General features: G+C 57.6%; 1 protein-coding gene across 5 annotated transcripts in view; it reads right to left on the bottom strand.

The window, feature by feature from the left end:
• Nucleotides 1-3,098: 3,098 nt before the first annotated feature.
• The window catches only part of PHC2 (polyhomeotic homolog 2), a 105,306-nt gene continuing 87,902 nt past the window's right edge, over nt 3,099-20,502 (bottom strand). For 4 of the 5 annotated variants that reach the window (XM_050931196.1, XM_050931197.1, XM_050931198.1 and 1 more), the window contains 6 exons: nt 10,765-10,967; nt 8,417-8,546; nt 6,899-7,013; nt 6,412-6,553; nt 5,527-5,818; nt 3,099-4,505 (listed from right to left, as the gene is read on the bottom strand). In XM_050931196.1, the coding sequence (XP_050787153.1) occupies nt 4,351-4,505; nt 5,527-5,818; nt 6,412-6,553; nt 6,899-7,013; nt 8,417-8,546; nt 10,765-10,967 (1,037 nt within the window). In that variant the 3' untranslated portion in view covers nt 3,099-4,350. Of the gene's footprint in view, nt 4,506-5,526; nt 5,819-6,411; nt 6,554-6,898; nt 7,014-8,416; nt 8,547-10,764; nt 10,968-16,579; nt 17,065-20,502 lie in introns of those variants that run through there. The other variant, XM_050931200.1, reaches the window with a different exon arrangement.

Raw genomic sequence — 20,502 nt, 5'->3', positions numbered from 1 at the left:
TGTAAATGGTGGATTCTCTGTAACTTGAAGTCTTTAAACCACAATTTGAGGATGTCAGTAACTCAGCCAGAGCTTAGGGATCTGTTACAGGAGTTGGTGGGTGGGGTTCTGTGGCCTGCAACGTGCAGGGGGGCAGACTAGATGATCATGATGGTCTCTTCTGGCCTTCTAGTCTATGAGTCTAGCCAACAAACTTGACTGTCCAGAGGACAAAGTCACCCTGTGGGACTGTGGGATCCTTTTCACACTCAGAGCGTGAATCTAGTGGGACTGCATCTACACTGCAAAACAACAGGGCTTGAACCCTGGGTCCCAGCTTGACTCAGGCTCAGCCCCTTCACCCCATTTGGTCCAATCCCTGGGTTAGTGCAATTTGTGTGTAGACAGAAGGGAGGGTTAGTCTGAGTTTGGACCCCAGGCTTCCACTGCAGTGTGGACAGACCCATAGCACCATTGCAGCACTGTTGTTTCCATGCACAGTCATTAGGTGCCAGCAGAGGCTGGAAATGCCAGAGGCAGCCCCAGGCTAAACCGGTAGCATGGTGGAGGGAGGGGAAAGTTTACTGGGCCAGTAGCCATGGAGATGAGCTCAGTGGCCCCTGCCAAGGATGCGCACCACCTCCGCCCCACTGAAATCAAATGGGCTTTCCCAGGGGCAGCCCATTAACCCTTCATGCTCACAGATCCCCAGGCATCCCCCTCAAAGGGCCCCTCCCGCTTGTGCCCCCACCCAGCAGATTTAACCCTTTCCCCATTGCTCAGCACCCTGGTTATTGACATGCTCTCCTCTAGGTTGTCAGACTGAGGCTCCCCCGGGCACCCCACTATTGCAGGCACCAGGCCTGCCACCTCCCCACTCCAGATACGCTACCCTGGCACTGCCAGCAGGTGAGAGCAGCACCTCATGGAGACACGTTGACCACCCTCAGCCAGGGGCCCTGGGCCGTGAAATCAGAGGAGGGGAGAGGTGCCTCATCCAGACTAGTCCCAGGGAGGGCAGGAGCATTGCCCGCAGCCCAGGATCCTTAAGAGAGGGTCAGGCCACCTGGCTGGCTCTATGGTGGGGGGTTTCCTTTTCCCCTAGTTACTGGCAGTGCTACCACTATGGCTAACCTCTGAGGTGTTCTCACATCCTCACCTCCAGCATATGGCCTGGCTCCTCTGCCGCTCGCCTGAGCCCCTTGGGTTGTCCCACATCCTCCAGCACCAGCCACGGCCACTCCCCAATGCCTACGTGCACCCCCTCTCCGTTGGTCAGCAGGCTGTAGGCCGACTCCATGAGCTGCATCAGACCCACTTCTAAAGCACCCATCATGAGTGGCCTGGCTCTCCCACATCTGCTGTGTCCTTCCCTGGGCTGTTTGCAAAGCCTCCCAGCATGTGATCAGCACACGAGGTTAACCTGCAACTTACCCCGGGCATGGAAACCTTGAGCAGCAGCAAAGCCTGCATGGAACCCTGCAGTGTTCACAGAATCTCAGGGTTGGAAGGGACCTCAGGAGGTATCTAGTCCCACCCCCTGCTCAAAGCAGGACCAACACCAACTAAATCACCCCAGCCAGGGCTTTGTCAAGCCTGACTTTAAAAACCTCTAAGGAAGGAGATTCCACCACCTCCCTAAGGAACCCATTCCAGTGCTTCACCACTGAGTGTGAAAAAGTTTTTCCTAATATCCAACCTAAACCTCCCTCACCCCACACCCCCCAAACACTGTACATAGCCAAGAAACTTCCAGGTGGCAATTTAACCTACTCCTAGAGGGCTGGCTAAGCTGCCAGACTCTATATTCTAATGAGGTGCTAAGCCCCCCCCCCCCCCAACCTCACTGCCCCACCAGCACTCCTGCTTTGATCCTTGCAAGTGGATGGGGGGGAGGATACTGAGCCAGGGTTGCGGGGGCTGTGGACACATGGGCTAGCAGAGCAGGGCCTGAGCCACTGCACAAATGGTGCCACTTGCACCTTGCAAGACCGGATTCTACATCTGCTCCCACTGATGCTAATAGGAGCATCCAGCATATGGCGCCTCAGCAGAGGGCTGCTGCCAGGAGACACTGGCCACTGCTGCCCCTGCATCTCCCCCTTAGCTTCCAGGTGGCGGGAGCATGCTCAGCTCCTTGGCACTGCAGCCTGGAGCACGGCAGGGCATAGAGCACACACTCCTTGCTGCCCCCCAGCAGCCAGAATCCAAAGTGCTGCCAACACCAAGGACGAGTGCCACACTGAAGGAGCCAGGCTCTAGGCTGGGGTGGAAGAGATCTAGGGTCAAGGCCCTGCCTGGGGAAGACACTCAGGCACAAATCTGCAGAAGTGAGATCTTCCATGGAGCTCAACAGGAGTTAGGTGGCCACATATCTTTGGGGATCTGGGCCTTTCATCCCTCAGTTTCCCCCACAGGGATAACAGCTCTGCCCTACATGAGGCTAAATTCATTGAAGACTGGGAGGGGCTCAGTTACCAGGCTCTGACTAGGGATCCAAACAGAGCTGGTGGCAGTTCGACTGTCTTGCCAAGAAACAGGCATTTTTCAGAAACCAGTTGGTTTCCCAAGTTTTCCAGGACTCTCGAGGGAGGCTGCTCCTGTTTGGGGCCTCTCCAAGGGGTTTGGCATTTTATCATTTGTTGGTTTCCAAGTCTCTGCCTCCTTCCCTGGCCCAGCTGGCGAGGGCAGAGGGCAGCCACACTTCTGGCTTGAAAGTTTCAGTTTTGAAAAATATTTTCAAAAGTGAAAAGAAGAATTCTGGCCCCCAGGCCCTGCTCAGCATCAACCCACCAGATCTGCAGTTCTCACCCTGCCCCTTCCGCACGGATTTCACGAGCTCCAGCCACCACAGGGCAGACACTGCCTCCTCTCCCTCTTTTACCCCTTCATTCAACCCCCTCCCCCCCATTTCCAGCTCTTGGCACTGGGTAAACCTGAGCAAATGCTGCGCTGCCAGCGCCTGCAGTGTCAAACCAGCACCCAGCTAGCGTGTCTCCGCCCAGGGCAGGGCAGCAATGAAACGTTCCCCCCAGCCGAGCCCCTGCTCGTATTACTAACCAGCAGAAGGGTGGCTGGTGCCCAGCATGCTCCTAGGCCCAGAAAAGCCCAAATGGAGGTTTGTGGAGTTTTTTGTAACGTTTATTAAAAACAACAGGGGAAAAAAAGGGGTTTTAAAAAGACCTTCCCAGCCCAGCCTCACACCAGCTTCCCTCAGTCTAGAGCCAGGAGCAGCTCCCTACCCCCTGGGGGACGCTTACAGCCGGCAGAGCTGCAGTACAGAGGCGAGGATGGAGCTGCATCTCCTCAGCTCGAGAGAGGAATGATTCTCAGTGGGGCTTGGAGCCCCCCACCCCGGTGCATACAGGCAGCTTGGGCCATATTATGGCAGCCTGAGGACAGGCACTAGGGGAAGCCCAAGGGAGGCCTGTGCAGATTACCCTCAAATCAGCATAGGGGACTGCTCTGCTGGCATAGCCAGCTACACTGGCCCCAGGAGCCTGGAGGGACAGCCCCCACCCCCTCCACAGCACAGGGATGGATGCTCTTGGGCCACTGGGGCCAGCAGTGCCCGTGCCCAAGGAACACAGCAGGCCCTGGTGAAATGCAGCCCCCTGCCAAAGGGCACCTCCCCCTCCGCAGCCAGCCAGGAGCCTGCTCCCCACTGTACCGTCCCAGGAGCAGGGACCCCACTGCTCAGGAGCCAACCCCAGTGGCACCCACTGGCTTCCACATTAACAGTCCGAGCCACAGGATGCACTGGAACCCCCACAGGCTGGGAGCATACAGGGGGGCCCAGAACCTGGTCGCTTGCTGGGTGTGCGGGCATTGCCTGGCACAACCACACACAACTTTACAGCAACCGTCCTGTTTGGCATTGAGTGGGGGGTTGGGTCCAGCACATGGCAAGTCTGCAGTTCTTGGGGAGAGGGGGGCTCCTGTGGGTCTCACAGTTGGGCAGGTAGCAGGGAATCAGACCAGCCCTGCCTACTGCCAGCCAGCACCTGGCCATGGGGGCCACAGGCCCCTGCCCAGCCCCAGCCCGCCCTGCAGCCATGATCCCCTCTCCCCTGTGCGCCGCACGGCAGGCTGGGACTGCAGGAGGGGAAGCTAATACTACAGAATATGTACAGCCCCACAAGACCTAGCCTCTGCCCCAGCCAGGAGGTGGGAAGACAGGTATCCAGACCCCAGCTGGGGCATTCAGGGGCCGTTTGTGCTCCAGGCCACAGGGAGCTCGTGGGCCCAGTGTCATCCCCCCAGCTCCTAGCGACAGCTACAGCCTGTTGCCCAAGGGCTTGTGTAGGCAGGTGCCTCTGCCCTGCGTGGGAGTGTCCAGGTGGGCTGCCTGTGCCACGCATGTGGGCACCTCTAGGAGTCCTTGAGCATGCTAATGCGGGCATAGATCTTCAGCGCTGGGCCCAGCTTGATGTTCATGGCACTCATGAGGTGATCCTCCTTCAGCAGCAGCAGGGCCTGCCCATCGATCTCCTGGGCACGGAACTCCTCCGCGATCTCCTGGCACCCTGCAAGGAGCCAGGGAGGTCATCAGCATGGGCGCCAGCTCTGCCCTCTCCAGGGAGCTGTCACCAGCTCCCTACACCAAGCAGATCTGGGAGCCTGAGCCAGTGTGGGGGAACAGGACTGGCAGGGGTGCTGTCCCCTCGCAGGCAGCCCCAGTTGGCAGGAGAACAGAACAGCTCCTGACCACGTTACCCAGGCACCACAGCCATACCTAGCTCAGGTCCCCTGGCAGCTATAATGGCAAACTGGACCAGGAACAAAACCACAATCTCTTGCTGTGAGCTGTTAAATAGCTCCTGTGTCCCACCCCACAGGTGGCTGCAGTGCTCCTGAGGCAGGAGCAGGAAGGGTGCTGCAACCCGATGACCTCGCTGGAAGGGCAGTCAGCCCACGGTTCCAGGGTGCCTTGCTTCTGGTGGAGGGAGGTTGGCAAGACTCCTCCCTCCCAGGGAGGCCCAGACAAACCCTCTACCTGCATTGCCCCAACCTGCCCCTGCTGTGTATCTCACAGAGATGTGATAGGTGGGGACAAAGGAGCAGGATGCTGACAGCAGAGGTCAGGAGAAGTCAAGGGGTACAGGAAAGCCCCTGGGGGAACCCCTGCAGGACAGACTGACAGCTCAGACAGAGTGGGGAGTGGCCTGTCCAAGGCCCCAGCGCTGGAGGCAGACGCTCAGGGTCAGCAGAGGTGAGAAGGAGGACAGGGTGGTTGCTGAGGGTCCTCCTACCCTGGCCACCAGCTCTCTGATTTGAGGGCAGAGTGGTTTGCTCTAGTTGAAACCTACCTAGCTCACTAGCTTCTCCCTAGAAGTCAAAGTACGCTCTCTGCTCCTTGCCATGCTAACTCCAGCCCACCCCGCTGAATAGCACAGAACAGCTGCTGGGCTCCACCCCAGAGCTAGCTGCATGTCAGCAGTGGGCAAAGCAACCCCCCAGACATGCAGGCCTCAAAGATCCTGCAGGCCCTGGCTGGCCCAGGGCTCATGTGGCAGGGAGGGGAGCAAGGCCAGGAGGGTCTCTCACCTGGCAAGGAGCGAATGAATTCATAGACATCTTCCACATTCCATTTGGTGGGCTCGCTGGGCAGGAAGTGGTGCCCAATGCCCACCAGGTCCCGCATGTGCATGTCGGGCAGCTCCAGGTCACGCTCACCCTGCCGCCGGCGTGAGGTGGACGAACTGGCCGAGAGGGGAGACAGCGGCTCCTCATAGCTCGAGTTATCGGAGCAGCGACTGGAATCCTCCTGGCTGCGGCTGAGCTGGAGCGAGGCTGTGACAGAGAGCGGCACCGAGCCCGTGGAGAGGGACACTGGCGTCTGCAGGGGCAGCGGAGAGGTCAGACCCACCCCGTGCAACACACACCTCCCCAGTCTCTTCTGCTCTGCAGGCAACAGGGAGCCAGGACGCCTAGGTCCTACTGCTCCCCCTCTGGGAGGGCTGCAGCGTAATGCTCAGAACCAGGGCAGAACTCCTGGGTTCTATTGCTGATGCTGAAGGGAGTGCAGTCTAGTGGTTAGAGGGCGGGGGACAGAGCCCAAAGTCCTGAGTTCTAGTCCCAGCTTCGACAGAATGAACTTTCTGCTAAGAGGTTCTTAGGTTCTGTTCCCCCCACACCCTGCCCCATGCCTTCTCAGCACATTACTGCCCCTCCCTTCCAGCTGGGCAATGGGGTTAACTGATGGTTACCATTATTGTAGCCCCATCTGCCCGAGAACCTCCACGCACCTGCCCTGCAGCAGCAACTACCCCTCTCAGCCCTGAGGTGAGCAGGGGGTGCCCACAGAGCTGCAGCTATTTGCCAAGGGCCAATGGGCAGCCCAGGTCATTAACTTCCAGGCTCATGCACTAGCTGCCTGCTGGGGGAGGGAAGGGGCTTGGGATCACCACCCCAGGGTAGACTGCAGCTCACCTGTTTCTTGGTGTCCTTGCTGAGGACAGGTAAGGCTCCCTTGCAGGTGCGGCGGCGCCCGTGCGTGGCCGCCCCTGGTTTCTGGAGCTTGCTGCGGTCAGGGTGGAAGAGCCCCACCCGCTTCGTGCACCCCACATTGTACCTGCCAGGGGAGCCAGGAGTGGGTCAGTGATGGGGTCTCAGGTCAGCAGCCTCACAACCCTGCCTCGCTCCCCACTGGCAGGATGGGTGCAGTTGGCACCTGGGGGGAACCCCACACCAGGCAGGTGCACCAGCCACAGCACGGCCCTGCTAGCACCCCAGCCCCTGGAGCCAGAGCTCCTAGCCCCCCATGGGACAGAGGGATGGGGTGGGACTCAGGGGCTTTGCCCCACGGTGGGATTGAGCAATGGTAGGGGGCCTTGCCCAGCAGCAGAACTGTGAAAGCTGCTTGGTGGTGTCAGGTGCCCCTCGGTGGGGAGGTCAGGCGCTGCTCAGCAGTGGTCACCTCTTGGCACAGGCCATGGAGCAGAAGCGTTTGGACCTCTTGAACTTGTAGGCGAAGTCAACGCGGCCACAGAGCTCACATTTCAGCTTCGGGGGGTTCCCCTCCTCTTTGGATTCTGGGGACACAGCGGGACACAGGGACCAACAGACACACCCGGCTCTTAGTGACGGCTCGCACAAGCCTGGCATGCAGCGGGGCCTCAGCCACTGCCTGAACAGAGCAACCCTGCCCCCCGCCACAGCCACCCCCCAGCACAGCCACCATCTGCAGCCCCCTGGGCCACAGGCCAGCACTGGCCCCCAGCAGTGCCTCTCCCAGCACAGCTAATCCCCCTGCCACACACAGGTCACACTCCCCTGCTTCCCCTGGCCACCCCTCCCCACCCCCAGCAGGCCACTCTCTGCAGGTGCCTGGGCTGCTCAAGGTGAGGGGGTGACTGTCCCGGAAGGTTCCCTCTCCCTCAAAGGCCAGCCGAGGGGATAGAGCCGCCCTGCAGACACTCTGGCTCTCAGGTTGCTGTGCTCTCCCGTGTGCTCTGGCTCTCAGGTTGCTGTGCCCGTGCCAGACAGGCCTGCCTCTGGGTGCCATGGGATCCTGCTTTAGCGGGCGGGCAAACGAGTTATTCCTGGAGCCACAGGCATGAGGCAGCAGCACAGGGATCCCAAGATGTTCTTGCCTCTTAACCCAGCAGCCCTGAGGAGACTGAACAGCATCTGGGTGTTGGAGGCCTCTCAGCCTTTACGTGTCTGCTCCCAGCACTTTACCCACATTAGCAAACGGTTGCTGCACAATCAGCCTGAATGACTCAGCCCCCTCCATGGGTCCAGCTGCCAGACACCAGGCTGTCCCTTGAACCTGGAAGCCAGGCCAGGGTCCCTGAAAGGCCCCAGGGGACAGGCCTTGGCCCCAGCCCATAAGCCTACAAGCTGGAGGTCAAGAGGAGAAACTCCCCAGCACAGCTACCTAGCAGCTGCCTGTTTATCTGCCCTCCCCACTTTTGCACAGTCCTTGTTCTCCACCCTCAGCACCCTTTTCTCATCCCAAAGTGTTTTGCAGCCTTCAATGGGCCCTCACCATCTCTGGGAGGGGAGTCAGGATCAATCACCCCCTCCCTCCCCATCTTATGGCTGGGGAAACTGAGGCACAAAAGGGGAAAGTGACTCATGGTCACCTAGGAGGGTAATGGCAGAGGCAGAAATAGAACCCTGGTCTCCTGATGCCCAGCTCTAACCACTAGCCCATGCTCCCACCGCCCTATTCCCTGCTGTCTCTTCCTCCCCCTTTTCCCAGTGGGAATAGTGCCGAGGGCTGCTCTGCCTGTGCTAGGGTGAAATGGTCATCCCATCGTGTCCCCTCTAGTGGGAACAGTGGGGAGGTTTGACCCTCAGCACCCACTGGGCTCCCAAGGGAGCAGACAGCCCCCGACCTCGGCTCTTAACAAAATGTGAGAGCTGCTCCCTCCCCTGCCTAGAGGCATGGGAGCTCAGCTCTCTGGTGCCCCTGCTGGCCGGGGCCTACCTTGCAGATAGGGCTCCTCCATTTCAGAGTCAGTGGTGGTTGTATTGTCCTGCTGTGGGAGTTTCTCGGCCAAGAGGCCCTGGGCATATTTCTTCTTCAGATTGCCCACGAGCAGTGACGAGCGCCCCACCTGCAGAGCCGGAGACACAAGGCCAGACAGGTTAGAGGGCTGCTCTGCCTGCAGCCTCGGGCCAGCTCTTGGCAGGCCTCCAAAAACCCTGCGGTGGGCAGAAAGGAGGGGGCTTCTCCCTAGGGAGTCTGGCCCAGAACTTGGCTCCAGAACCACAGCCCTTTGTTGTGGGAGTTGGAGGAGAGCTCCCCCAGCTGGCAGCAGTGGTAGGTCTGTTAGCAGCTCTGTGACACAGCCACTGAAGGGCAACAGCAGTGACCCACCAAGCCAGGCCGCTCTGGTGGGCCAGATAGGGGGCAGGGGGCTGCAGAGCAAAGCAAGGCTCCTGCTTCACGCTGCTCTGCTATGCTCCCTGCTGCACCAGTGGAGCTCCTGGCCTGGACAGAGCTGAGTTACTCAGAGGCACGCCCTTGTTCATTCTGACACAGCGCAAGCCTGCTCGAGTTTGGAGGTGGAGCTGGAAGCTCATGTGTCCAGGCACCCCACCATAGTGCTCTGCTCCGCTCCACTCCCCTCCCCGTGCCCGGTCTGAACTCCCAGCTTACCACTTGCAAGCATGAGGCCAGCTGGCAACCCAGCTCTGCCAGCTTGCAGCAAACTGGTATTAGAGGGTGCCCATGTCCAGAGGCTGAGACGATTTGCTCAGCCCCATGCGCTAGGGAAAGCCACCCCTCTCTGTGCCTCTAAGGTGCATTACTCCTTCACAGAGTGCAGCCATCTTTGCCTCATCCCTGTCTTCCCACTTCAGCACCCAGCTTGCATGCTCAGCGCAGCCTCCCTCCGTCATGCAGAGGATGCACATAGGCCCCAATCCTGCATTACCCACCTGCTGCGAGCAGTCCCATCACGGTTATGCAGGATCGGAGCCTGAGTAAAAGGGCCCTGTGAACCGCACAAGCAGTGGTGAAATCTACCCTGGGGAGCAGAAGGGTAGCACCACCGATATCCCGTAGGTTTAGGAAGGGCACGAATCTCATGCTGGGCCTCCGCATGGGGGTGAATTTCATCCACTGCAACTGGCAGAGTCTCACAGCTCAGTCACCTGTCTGCTTATTTTCCCCAGGGCTCTCTCCCCAGGGCGGGCTGTTTCATGCCCTGCCAGGTCACACGGGGAAGACAGTGTCGAGGGAGGTTTTGTTTTTGTTCTGAGGAAAGTTGATCTTTTTCTCTAGCTCTAAAGCAGCTCGACCATTTTCGTGCCAAGTGGAATATTCCCCCTTGGGCAGAGAGCAGGCTGAGATGAGACAGCTGGAATGGACCCCTTTAAGCACAGCAGCTGCTGCTCCTTCCTCAGGAGCGCTTTATGCCATGCACTGTCTGTACTGACCCAAATGCTTTGGCAAAGTGCGGAGGGGGGGCTCTATCCTCAGGCTGAAGCTCTGACTGGGCTGCAGGCCTCCTGCCCCCAGTTCCTGAGCACTTAACCTGTCTGGCTGCCTAGCAAAGCTAACACCACAATATTTATTTAAAGGTTCTTGTAAATAAAGTTAACAATAAAACTGAAACTGATGCCCAGAAGTGTCCCTGCCCCTTTCAAAGGCAGTAATTCCTTTCCCACTTTTACCTTCGCGCATGGTGAATCCAAGGGTTTCAAAGCACATTTGAAAACAGTGACAAGTTCAAATCATAACCCTTGAGTTAGTGCTTTTCACCCCCACCTCCCACAGTGCTGCCCAAAGTCTCATGATCAGCATGGGGAAACTGAGGCAGAGCAACTAAAGCCCCATTTTTCAAAAGTGGCCTTGGATTTGGGGGGCCTCAGGTCCCAGGTGCTCCAGTGGACACACCTAGGGCCTCATTTCCTGAAGCACTGCGCACCCTCTGTGGGCGTGTACCATCCCAAACAAGGCCCAAAGTGTCTAAAACTGGGCACTCAAATTCAGAGGCTGCTTTTGAAAAGGAGCCTCACCCAGGATCACACCTGTCAGAGGCAGAGCTAGGAATGGAACTCATGAGTCCGAACTCCCAGTCCTGTGCTCTAACCATTAGACCGCCTGGCCCAGAATAGCACCCCGCTGCAGAGGCAGAGTCTGCGTCTCTCACCGCAGAGGTGAACACCCCTCTCGGGCTGAGCCATGGCACAGCAGTGACTGGAGGCCTATGCTCAGCTGGCTCCTGCTATCGTCAGGGAAACAGCGGGAGCGAAACCTGCGCATGCGCCAAAGCAAGAACACAAAAAGCGAACAGCATAAAGAGGGGAAAAGAAGAAGGTGCGTACCGGGAACGGCTCTGCCCCCTCCTGGATCACAAACCCTTCGATAACATGCGTCAGGACTTGGGGTTTCACAATGGCCTGTGGTGGTTTATTCTCACCATTCTGGGGGGCAGCGCCAGCGACAGTAGAGGCAGAGTTTCCGTTCCCTGATGTCATGCCGGGGCTGCTGGGGTCGTTCTGCACATGAACACGGTCCTGTCCCGGCTCTGCAGGGGGGAAATGAGATTGAGCTGCAGGGGTGGGGCTTGCACAGACACACACAAATACACCCACAACTGGTGACACACAGAGCAATGTGTGCACGCTGCCACAGAGCAGAACGCAGCCAGCTGGAGCAGTGACAGCACACACAGAGTGCTACAAGCATGCGCACGCACGGCTAGGAGAGGCAGCGCAGGCCAGGCCTCCCATCCCCTTGCTCCCCCCAGGTGGGGTGGGCCTGTGGCAAGGCGGTTGATCTTAGTGGGATTAGCAGCCTGTGTGGGATCTGCCCCCGCACCATTCAGTGGGGCAGCCATTACCATACAGCTGACTCCCTGGCTGTCCCCCCGGGAAGGATGAATGGCCCAGAACAGCCAGTTACATGGCACTCCTTCCCCTCCCCCACCCACAGCCGGCACACACAGGCTGGATTGTGTGGAGCTGAATGCTCTCCAAGAACCCCCATGGGCAGAGTCAATGGACAGAGCACACTCCCCTCCAGCTGTGACTCTCCCAGGCACAATGAACAGAGGGGAGCACGAGGAGGTCTGTTGGCAGCTGACTCCACTGTGCCCGGAGGATCTGGAATTAGAGGGGCCCAGTCTCTATAGGGGATACACTAAAATAGACCAGATCCTGTGCACAGCACCCCTCAACTTTGTCACTCCTGGCACTTAAGCCAGGGTCATCAAGCAATGAAGCATGGGGACCACATCCCCCATGGGACCATACTGACTGTTCTCCTCTGAGCTTCTAGGGGCATAGACAGACAAGAGATGTACCCACAGTGCCAGGCAGCAGGCTTCTCCAGCCCCATTGACTTTGCCAGCTGGGATGGGGGGTGAGAGGCTCTGGGTGCTCCGAGAGGCTCCTGCATACAATCTGGCGCCAAGGGGATCCCTGCCAAGTGGGGGGGAGGGATTCCCCCTCTGCTGCAGCCCCTGGATGCTGTCCTAATGCCCCCTACTCCCCTGGCACAGGAGGGGCTCTAAGGGCAGTGCTGGGCCAGCAGCGCAGACAACACAGAGATCCTGGATTGATCCAGACTGCAAAGCTTTCCAGGGATACTCTAGGTTAGGCTGAGGCCAGCCCAGACACTAAAGTGCAGAGAACGGTATAAGAATCTGTGCAGAACAGGAAGGGCTGCCTGGCCATCAGCAGAGCCTCAGCCCTGGCTGCCCAACACAAGGACCAGCAACTGGAGTGCAGGGCCCACGAACCGGCTACGGAGCCTATGGCTGCTAGAGAACGCATCTAAGTCGAGCCCCAGCTAACAGTGGGGAAGTGCGCCAGTGCCCCCTGTTCACCGTGGCTGTTCTTTGGCCCCACGTAAACCAAGTTTGGCAGGTCTCAGCCTAGCCCCATGTGGGCAGGTGTCCAATAAACGCCATCGCAGGGACCACTAGCACTCCTGCTTCAACAATCTCAGCCACAGCATGGGGGGGCCATAAGGCCTGACTCTCAGAACAGGCACACTGGGCACAGGGCCCTTATGGAACTGGGCCCATGACATCCAGGCCCCTCCCTCCCCACATGACAACATCCCCTCTGGCTCAGGGCTGAAACATAACCAGAAGAGGCCACATGCGTGGGATGCCTGTCCCACCACCAGATCCTTTAATAGAGGTCGCCATGCCCCTGAGGTGCTGCTCCAGGCACCTGGGCAGGGGCTAGGCAATGAGAACAGAGGTAACAGGACACAGCCGGGGGATTTGTGGCACTGGAGCACAGCAGAGCCCGGGAGGCATGTGCCTCTGTCTTAGCAGCAAAGAGCCTCTCATGGCAAATCTGTGCCATCCCCCAGGTTACTGCAGCACCCTACCTCTCTTCTCAGTATGACTGTGCAAAGTAACACCTGGGGCAGAGCCAGGGCTGAGAGCACTGCAAGGCAGCTCCATGGGCAAGCGGTGCCAGTGCGTGTCCAAGTACTTCTTACTGCAGGAAATTTGCCTTGGACTACACTACCCAGAATCCCTCACAGGAAGCAGCGTGCGGACTCAGAGGCAGCCAATGCAGCAGCCCGGTGATATGCTGGCTGCAAACCTTGAGCTGTACAGACCCACTGTGACCAGAACTCCCTACATGTCCGGAGAATGGCACAGGCCAGGGCAGGCCTGGTTCCCAGCAGAGCTGAGCCCCATGGTCTGCCACCCCCAAGCCCCTTCAAAGGAGCCCAAATGGGCCTCTCTCACCCCCATCACTGTGAGATCAGTGCACTTCACATCCATGGCAGGGGGAATCACAGCCCACTCCCGTCCTCCCAGCCACGCACCCAACCCCTCCCTTGAGGGCGGAGTTTTCTTCTCCCTCCCTTGTAGGGCAGAAAGGGATTCACTGACCTGAGCTGGGGAGACTCTTGCAGGGCTTGTGGTTTCACCCCCAGGACTCCCTTTGCCGCACAACGCTAGCACCTCCTCCCACTTCCGCCCCCTCCTTCCTAGCAAACATTAGTGCAGCAGTCATTAAACATTAAACGCATGCAGCGGGCAGGGGCCCAGTGTGGCTGGGAGCAGGATGTTCCCAGAACGGCATGCGCTGGCTGGGCCCAGCCCCTGCTGGAGTCTCATTGGCTCCTATTGGGAGAACAATATGGCTAGGCTAGGCTGGGGCAGGGCAAGCAGGCTGCGGATTAACTTACTGCCCCTGGAGAGTATCAGAGGGGCAGCCGTGTTAGTCTGGATCTGTAAAAGCAGCAAAGAGGGTGGAAGCTGGCTGCCATTGCTGCTGGGCATGGACATGGGCTGAGTAGTCTGTACACGCAATCTACTGACAGCGTGCGTGTAGGTGCAGACTGTGGCGGTGTGTGCAGGCAGTATAGTGCACAGACTGTGTGAATGAGGGGAGCAGATGGGAATGGGGTGGACAGAAGAGATGAGGCAGCAGCAGGGGGCTGATAATCCTAGAAAAGCAGGGCCAGAAAGGGCCTCAAGAGATCATCTAGTGACACCCCCCTCTCCCCCCCGACAGGGCCAAGAAACCACCACTTGTGCCGACTCTGCAGTTAGAGAACCCCCCTCATCTTTGCCCAATGGTTGGAATTGAGCCTCCTCCCCACACGCAGCTGCAGCCCCACTCCCCTCTCAGGCGGGCCCCGCAGCACCCACCAAGTCACAGCACAGTGGGCGGACGGGGTATTCAGGGTTATGAGATGAGAGTGGCAGAGGAGCCAGGACACACCTGAGGCTCTGAAGAGGACCCTGTGCTCCCTACAGCTCAGCCACAATTGGGGGGAGGAAGGGACACAAGGAGGCTCCTCTCAAGCACGGAGATCCTGCCCTCTTCCCCCATGGGGGCAGACAGGAGAACATGACTAACAATGCAAGGGTCAGGGTCTCTGCTCATTGCCAAGGACGAGGAACGACACTCAGCCCCAGAGTGAAAAGGAAGATTGATAGGGAAGCCAGCCAAGGGTGGCTGGGAAGTGGCAGTAGAATGGGGACCCCAGAACCATGTCTCCCCTCCAGAGAAGGGCCTGTGCGATCAGAGGTTGGCTGGGGGTTTGGAGGGGGCGAAGGGGAGAAGGGTGACTGGAGATGCCAGAAGGGGGAAATGGACTGAGCTTGGAAACAGCTGGAAAGCCTGTGAAGTTGGGTGCAGCACTCTGCATCACAAGGAGACCATGGAGTCCAGCCTCAGCAGGGCCCCCCCCAGATCACGGGGTGGTGCCATTGATAGTGCCACAGACAAACAGAGAGAGAGGGGAAGGAACAAACATGTTCAGGGTCACTGTTTGCCTTGAGATTCCTGGAAGTGGAAGCAAAGCAGGAGCCTGAGTTAAGGAGAACAATGGCCCGAAGGAGCCAAGCCAAGGAGGAGGGAGTCCACACACTTCAGGGGGTTTCCTGGAGTAAAGGCTAAAGGAGATGGCAGATGGGCCAGAGAGATTCAGAAGCAAGTCCCAGGAGCTGCTGGACAAGGAGATGATCCAGGTCAAAGCAAGCAATAGGGCACCCCAGGGACAGGGAGCCCAGACCCTGGGGCAGGCGTCTCCAGGAACAAAGGATGAAGTGTTAGCAAGTCCAGAAGCAGACCAGACTTGAGACTCCAGCTGCTCCAGTCCAGGGAGATCAATTGCATCAAAAGCCCAGCTGGGAGTAATGCTGGTGTGATAAGATAAAAGGCTCTGGCCACCCAGGAAGTGCAGTCCCTGTGCTAGGGGAGCCATACTCTGGGGGAGAGGGGAGACTCCTGCTGTGCAAAGGGCACTCGTGCCTGTGGGTAACCCTCTGTGTGGAGATGGGGCATCTCTGCAACACTCCCCCAGGGGAAAGCAGCATTTGCAATCGGAGCTGATAGGCAATCCACATGTGGCGGCAGACAGCTCAAGCTGGTCAGTGCTGTGGCAGGTGAGCCACATACCTTGGGACCCTTTTGGCACCTCCATGCACTGAAGGGGGAGCAGCATCATTCCTCCCTGAGCTAGCGCACCCACTCCAGGAGTGAGCAGGGAGCTCAGTCTCCATGGCTCAATCATCCTTTTCTTTTCTGCAGAGGCTGTCAGACAAGCAGCCCCAAGAGCGACAGCTGCAAGGGTGGATTTCTTGTCATGTGGACGCCTGTCAGCTGAGACCCCTCAACTCCTTGCACATAGAGGCTCCTGAAGCTATTTGAGAGCAGCACTTCTCTGTCACTACCAGCCTGAGCTAGAGTCAAGACTCTGACCCCCCTGAAGCAGCCAGCCCCCCCTTCCTGCCAGGCAGTGAGTATTCCAGGGAACCCCACCAGCCCCTCTGAGATCAGAAACAGAAGAGACACAGAACAGGGATCCACCAGAGCCTTGGAAATCCTCACCAGAAAACCCCACGCTCACTGCCTCCCCCATCACCATCCCTGCAGCAGCACTGCAAAATGTACTCCGACCACACACCACCTGGCCACACCAGGCTGAGAGCAGAGGGAAGAACGGGTCCTGGCACAGCCTATGGACCAGGCCTGACCTCCCCAACATGAGTTATAATGTAGCTCCAATCATACTTTGGCAGCCTCAGCCTAGTGGCTGATTCTCACTCTACTTGGAGGCTAGTGTGAGGAGCTGGCTCTAGAGTTTTCATCCACCGAATTATGTCCAGGCCTGCAGGGGTTGTGGCTCACTGAATACTTCTGGGGCCCGTGCCTGATGGTGCTGGTGCCCACAATGCCAGGTGAAGTCACTGGGAGCTATGGATGCTCAGCACCTTTGAATGCCACGTCAGGAATGTGCATACACACGGGTTCCAGCAGGAGCTAGAGCTGGGCGTTGCCTCAGAACCTGCTCCATCAGGATCTGGATTTTTCCAGCCTGCCGGGGCCAGCTACAGCTTCCATCTAGCAAAGATGCATCGCGCAATCTACCCACTAGCCTGGTCCCACGACCCACGTGAGCCCCAGGGCACAACCCCCCCCCCCATTGTCCACACGCTGCACAGCAGCAGAGGGGCAACCGGTCCAGCCCCGGACTGGCAGCCTCCCCCGCCAAGCCGGCACCCCACCGGGCTGAAACTTCCCGGCTCCTGCGCCCCCGGCCGCTGGGCTCCCTGCCTCCCCCGCCCCTCGTGTCCTCCGCTGAACCCGGGAGCGGAGCTGGGCTGAGCTCGCAGTGCGGCCCCGCTCGGCTTGTCCGGAGCCCGCGAGCACTAACCTGAGCGACTCAAAGGCGCAGCGGCCGGTCCCGCGATCCCGCCCGGGGGCGGCCCCCCCGGAGCCCCATCTCCGGAACGAGCTCTCGGCACAAACAAAGGGCCAGGCCAGCTGCCGCTCCCTGCGCCCTGGCGCTACGGCTGGGAGGGGAGCCAGCGCCGGCCCGGAGCGCCCAGCGCAGCCGCCGGCCTCCCGCGCCGGGGCATCGGAGGAGATCGAGACAAAGGAGCCGCCGCCCTGCCCGGCCCCGGGGTCAGGCTGTGCCCGGCCTAGGGCAGGAGGGAGCAGGCCCGGTCCGGGCTGTGCGCGTCTCGCCTGCGCTGCGCTCTAGCTCCGCGATGGCGCTCACACCGGCCCCTCGCCTCTCCGCTCCGCTCCGGCGGGGCGTCAGGCAGCGGGCGCAAACGGCCGCATTCCCCGGGCGGCCCAGCCGGGCTGGCCGCGCTTAGTCGCTCCGACGCTGGGCAAGGCGGTCGTGGGCGGCGCAGACAATGCGAGTGCGCGCAGCCTGCGCGGGGGGAGCGGGCAGGGCGCGTCGGCCTCTTTGTAAGGCCGCCCGAGCCACGCACGCGAGCGCTGCCATTGGCCGCCCGGGCCCGGGCCCGCCTCCAGTCCCTGCGGGGCGGGCGGCAGCTGCTGCGGGGGAAAGGCCCAGCTGGCCCCCGCCGGCAGGGAAGCGGCTCCGCGCAGTAAGGCCCCGCCTAGGAGCGGAGCAGGGTCCCAGGGCGTGCGGGCGGCGAGCAAAGCAGCCCCCGCGCTGCACGGAGCGCGCCCCTTCCCGGGCCCTGCGCGCTGAGAGCCCCGGAAGGAGGGCGCACACAGACGGCAACCCGGGGCCCTGCCCTAGCTCTGTGGCCACGAAGGGCTCCCGTGCGTGTGCGAGGCCGGGCATGGGAGAAAGAGGCAGCGGCTGGGGGTGCACAGAACTGGCTTGTGACCAGGCAGCACCGTGCAGCTGGGCTGCCATACATTGGGGGGGGGCTGGTACCTCTCCCTGGCAGTTGAGCCAGGCTGGGGCGGAAATGCACAATTTGATGCTATTTGTGAAGTTGTGAGGACAATAATGCCTGCATCTGTAATTGTCATTCCATGCATCTGAAGAAATGGGTCTTTTACCCACGAAAGCTTATGGCCAAACAAATCCGTTAGTCTTTTTAGGTGCCACCAGACTCCTCGTTGTTGTGAGGATGGGGACTGTTAAAAGAATTGTCAACTGTATTACTATTTATTTTGTTTAAACTTGTATTATAGCTTGTAAACATTAATAAACTATCATAATACACACACTAGCCAGACCCCCACATGTGCTCTCTTCACAAACTCACACACATGCACACCATAACACTCCCCACACACGCTGTGCACAGACACTCCCATGCACCATTCTCAAACACGTTGCACACACCCTAGACATCAAATCAGGCACTTGCATTGACAGCAAATACATACTTAACAATTCCATTATATCCCATCCTGTGTGGGTGTCATGTTGTGAGGTATAAGTCTGATGGCCTGAGCACAAAGCTGGGAGCCCCGGGACCCCGATTTCTCAACTCGGCCCCAACACTGGCTCCTTGTACAAAAGCAAAGCCCTCTGCTGCTCCATGCCTCAGTTTCCCCACCTGTAAAAGCAAATGTTTGCAGAGTCCTCTGGACATGTAAAACACTTTGTAAATATACTGAGTGAGGATATTTGTGTATTATAAATGTAAAGGAGCCCTGTCCTTGGAATCCTGCCTTTCTGTTGGTTCCTGCACCAACCTGACTGCTAGGAAACAACCCATTCTGGCAAGTGGACACTGTCTCTTTGAGAACATGCAGTTAAACTGCAGTTTCCTACATAAAGAGGTTGTTATTTTAGATGAACAATAATGACCTCTGGGTCAGGCATTACCTGGTTAAAAGGCCTCTGCTATTCCTATTCACTGCACTATTTGGATTGTATAAAGCAAACTGTAACACAAAGAGAAACAAGTTTCCATGGCTTAAAAACAATAAATATTAAGTCCAGTGGAAACAATGTTTTTTAAACTTCCCCTGCAGAGTTTTCAGCCCAAAGGCTGCAGAGCTGAGAAGCTCAAAGTGAAACTGAGAAGAAACCAGAGGGCAACACCGGATGCTAAGGTTTGTTATTGCCTATGCAGTGACACTGAAATAGGGACAAATCACAGATTTTACAAGCACTTTCCCTTTTAAAGACATCATGTGGTTTTTAGCAACACACACAAAGAAACAGCTGTTTGCCGTATAGAATCATAGACTCATAGAATCTCAGGGTTGGAAGGGACCCCAGGAGGTATCTAGTCCAACCCCCTGCTCAAAGCAAGACCAACCTCAACTAAATCATCCCAGCCAGGGCTTTGTCAAGCCTGACCTTAAAAACCTTTAAGGAGATTCCATCACCTCCCTAGGGAACCCATTCCAGTGCTTCACCACTCTCTGAGTGAAAAAGTTTTTTCTAATATCCAAACTAGACCTCCCCTACTGCAACTTGAGACCATTACTCCTTGTTCTGTCCTCTGCCATCACTGAGAATAGTCTAGATCCATCCTCTTTGGAGCCCCCTTTCAGGTAGTTGAAAGCAGCTATCAAATCCCAACTCATTCTTCTCTTTTGCAGACTAAATAATCCCAGTTCCCTCAGCCTCTCCTCATAAGTCATGTGCTCCAGCCCCCTAATCATTTTTGTTGCCCTCTGCTGGACTCTTTCCAGTTTTTCCACATCCTTCTTGTAGTGTGGGGCCCCAAATTAGACACAGTACTCCAGATGAGGCCTCACCAATGTCGAATAGAGGGGAATGATCACATCCCTCAATCTGCTGGCAATGCCCCTACTTTTACAGCCCAAAATGCTGTTAGCCTTCTTGGCTACAAGGGCACACTGTTGACTCATATCCAGCTTCTCGTCCACTCTAGGTCCTTTTCTGCAGAACTGCTTCCTAGCCATTCGGTCCCTAGTCTGTAACAGTGAATGGGATTCTTCCATCCTGAGTGCAGGACTCTGCACTGTCCCTGTTGAACCTCATCAGGTTTCTTTTTGGCCCAATCCTCTAATTTGTTTAGGTCCCTCTGCATCCTATCCCTACCCTCCAGGGTATCTACCACTCCTCCAAGTTTAGTGTCCTCTGCAAACTTGCTGAAAGTTCAGTCCACGCCGTCCTCCAGATCATTACTGAAGATATTGAACAAAACTGGCCCCAGGACTGACCCTTGGGCAATCCACTTGAAACTGGCTGCCAACTAGACATGGAGCTGTTGATCACTACCCATTGACCAGACGATCTAGCCAGCTTTCTATCCACCTTATGGTCCATTCATCCAGCCCATACTTCTTTAACTTGCTGGCAAGAATACTGTGGGAGACCATATCAAAAGCTTTGCTAAAGTCAAGGAACACAGGGTGCCAGTGATACCATGAAATCTACCAGGGATTTAGCTATTGATCTTGGTTTTACGTGGAGGGTGCCCAGAGACTATGGTGATGGGCAGCTGGAGAACATCTTAAGGGTTGGTCTACACTTAAAAGTTTTATCAGCATATTTATGCCATTACAAGCCCTAGTGTAGACAGTTATATTGGTACAGAAGTGACTATACCAGTAGAGTTGATGCCAGGTCCCCAATATACTGGTGTAAGCACTTTTATACAGACAGAACACACCTACACTAAGCAGGTTTTGGTGGTTTAACTAAATACCCAGATACATTGGCAAAACTTTTCAGTAGTGTAGGCAAGAGGCTGGATTAAATTAGACAGATACGGTCTGTCTGAGCTGTACTTAGTGAAGGCCCTGAGGTGGTGGGCAAGTGAGCATAGCTTGACCCAACCTTGGTGACTCCCCAGTTCTGCAGCCAGCCCCCTAAGTAAATCAGAACAGCTCACAGATGACTCTGATTGATGCCCAGCTTCCCCCTGGCCTCAAAGG

This window comes from Gopherus flavomarginatus, chromosome 21 (genome assembly GCF_025201925.1).
Source record: "Gopherus flavomarginatus isolate rGopFla2 chromosome 21, rGopFla2.mat.asm, whole genome shotgun sequence".
NCBI classification, from domain to species: domain Eukaryota; kingdom Metazoa; phylum Chordata; order Testudines; family Testudinidae; genus Gopherus; species Gopherus flavomarginatus.
The sequence above is the reverse complement of the archived record's forward strand: the minus strand, read 5'-3'. Positions and strand labels throughout refer to the sequence as shown.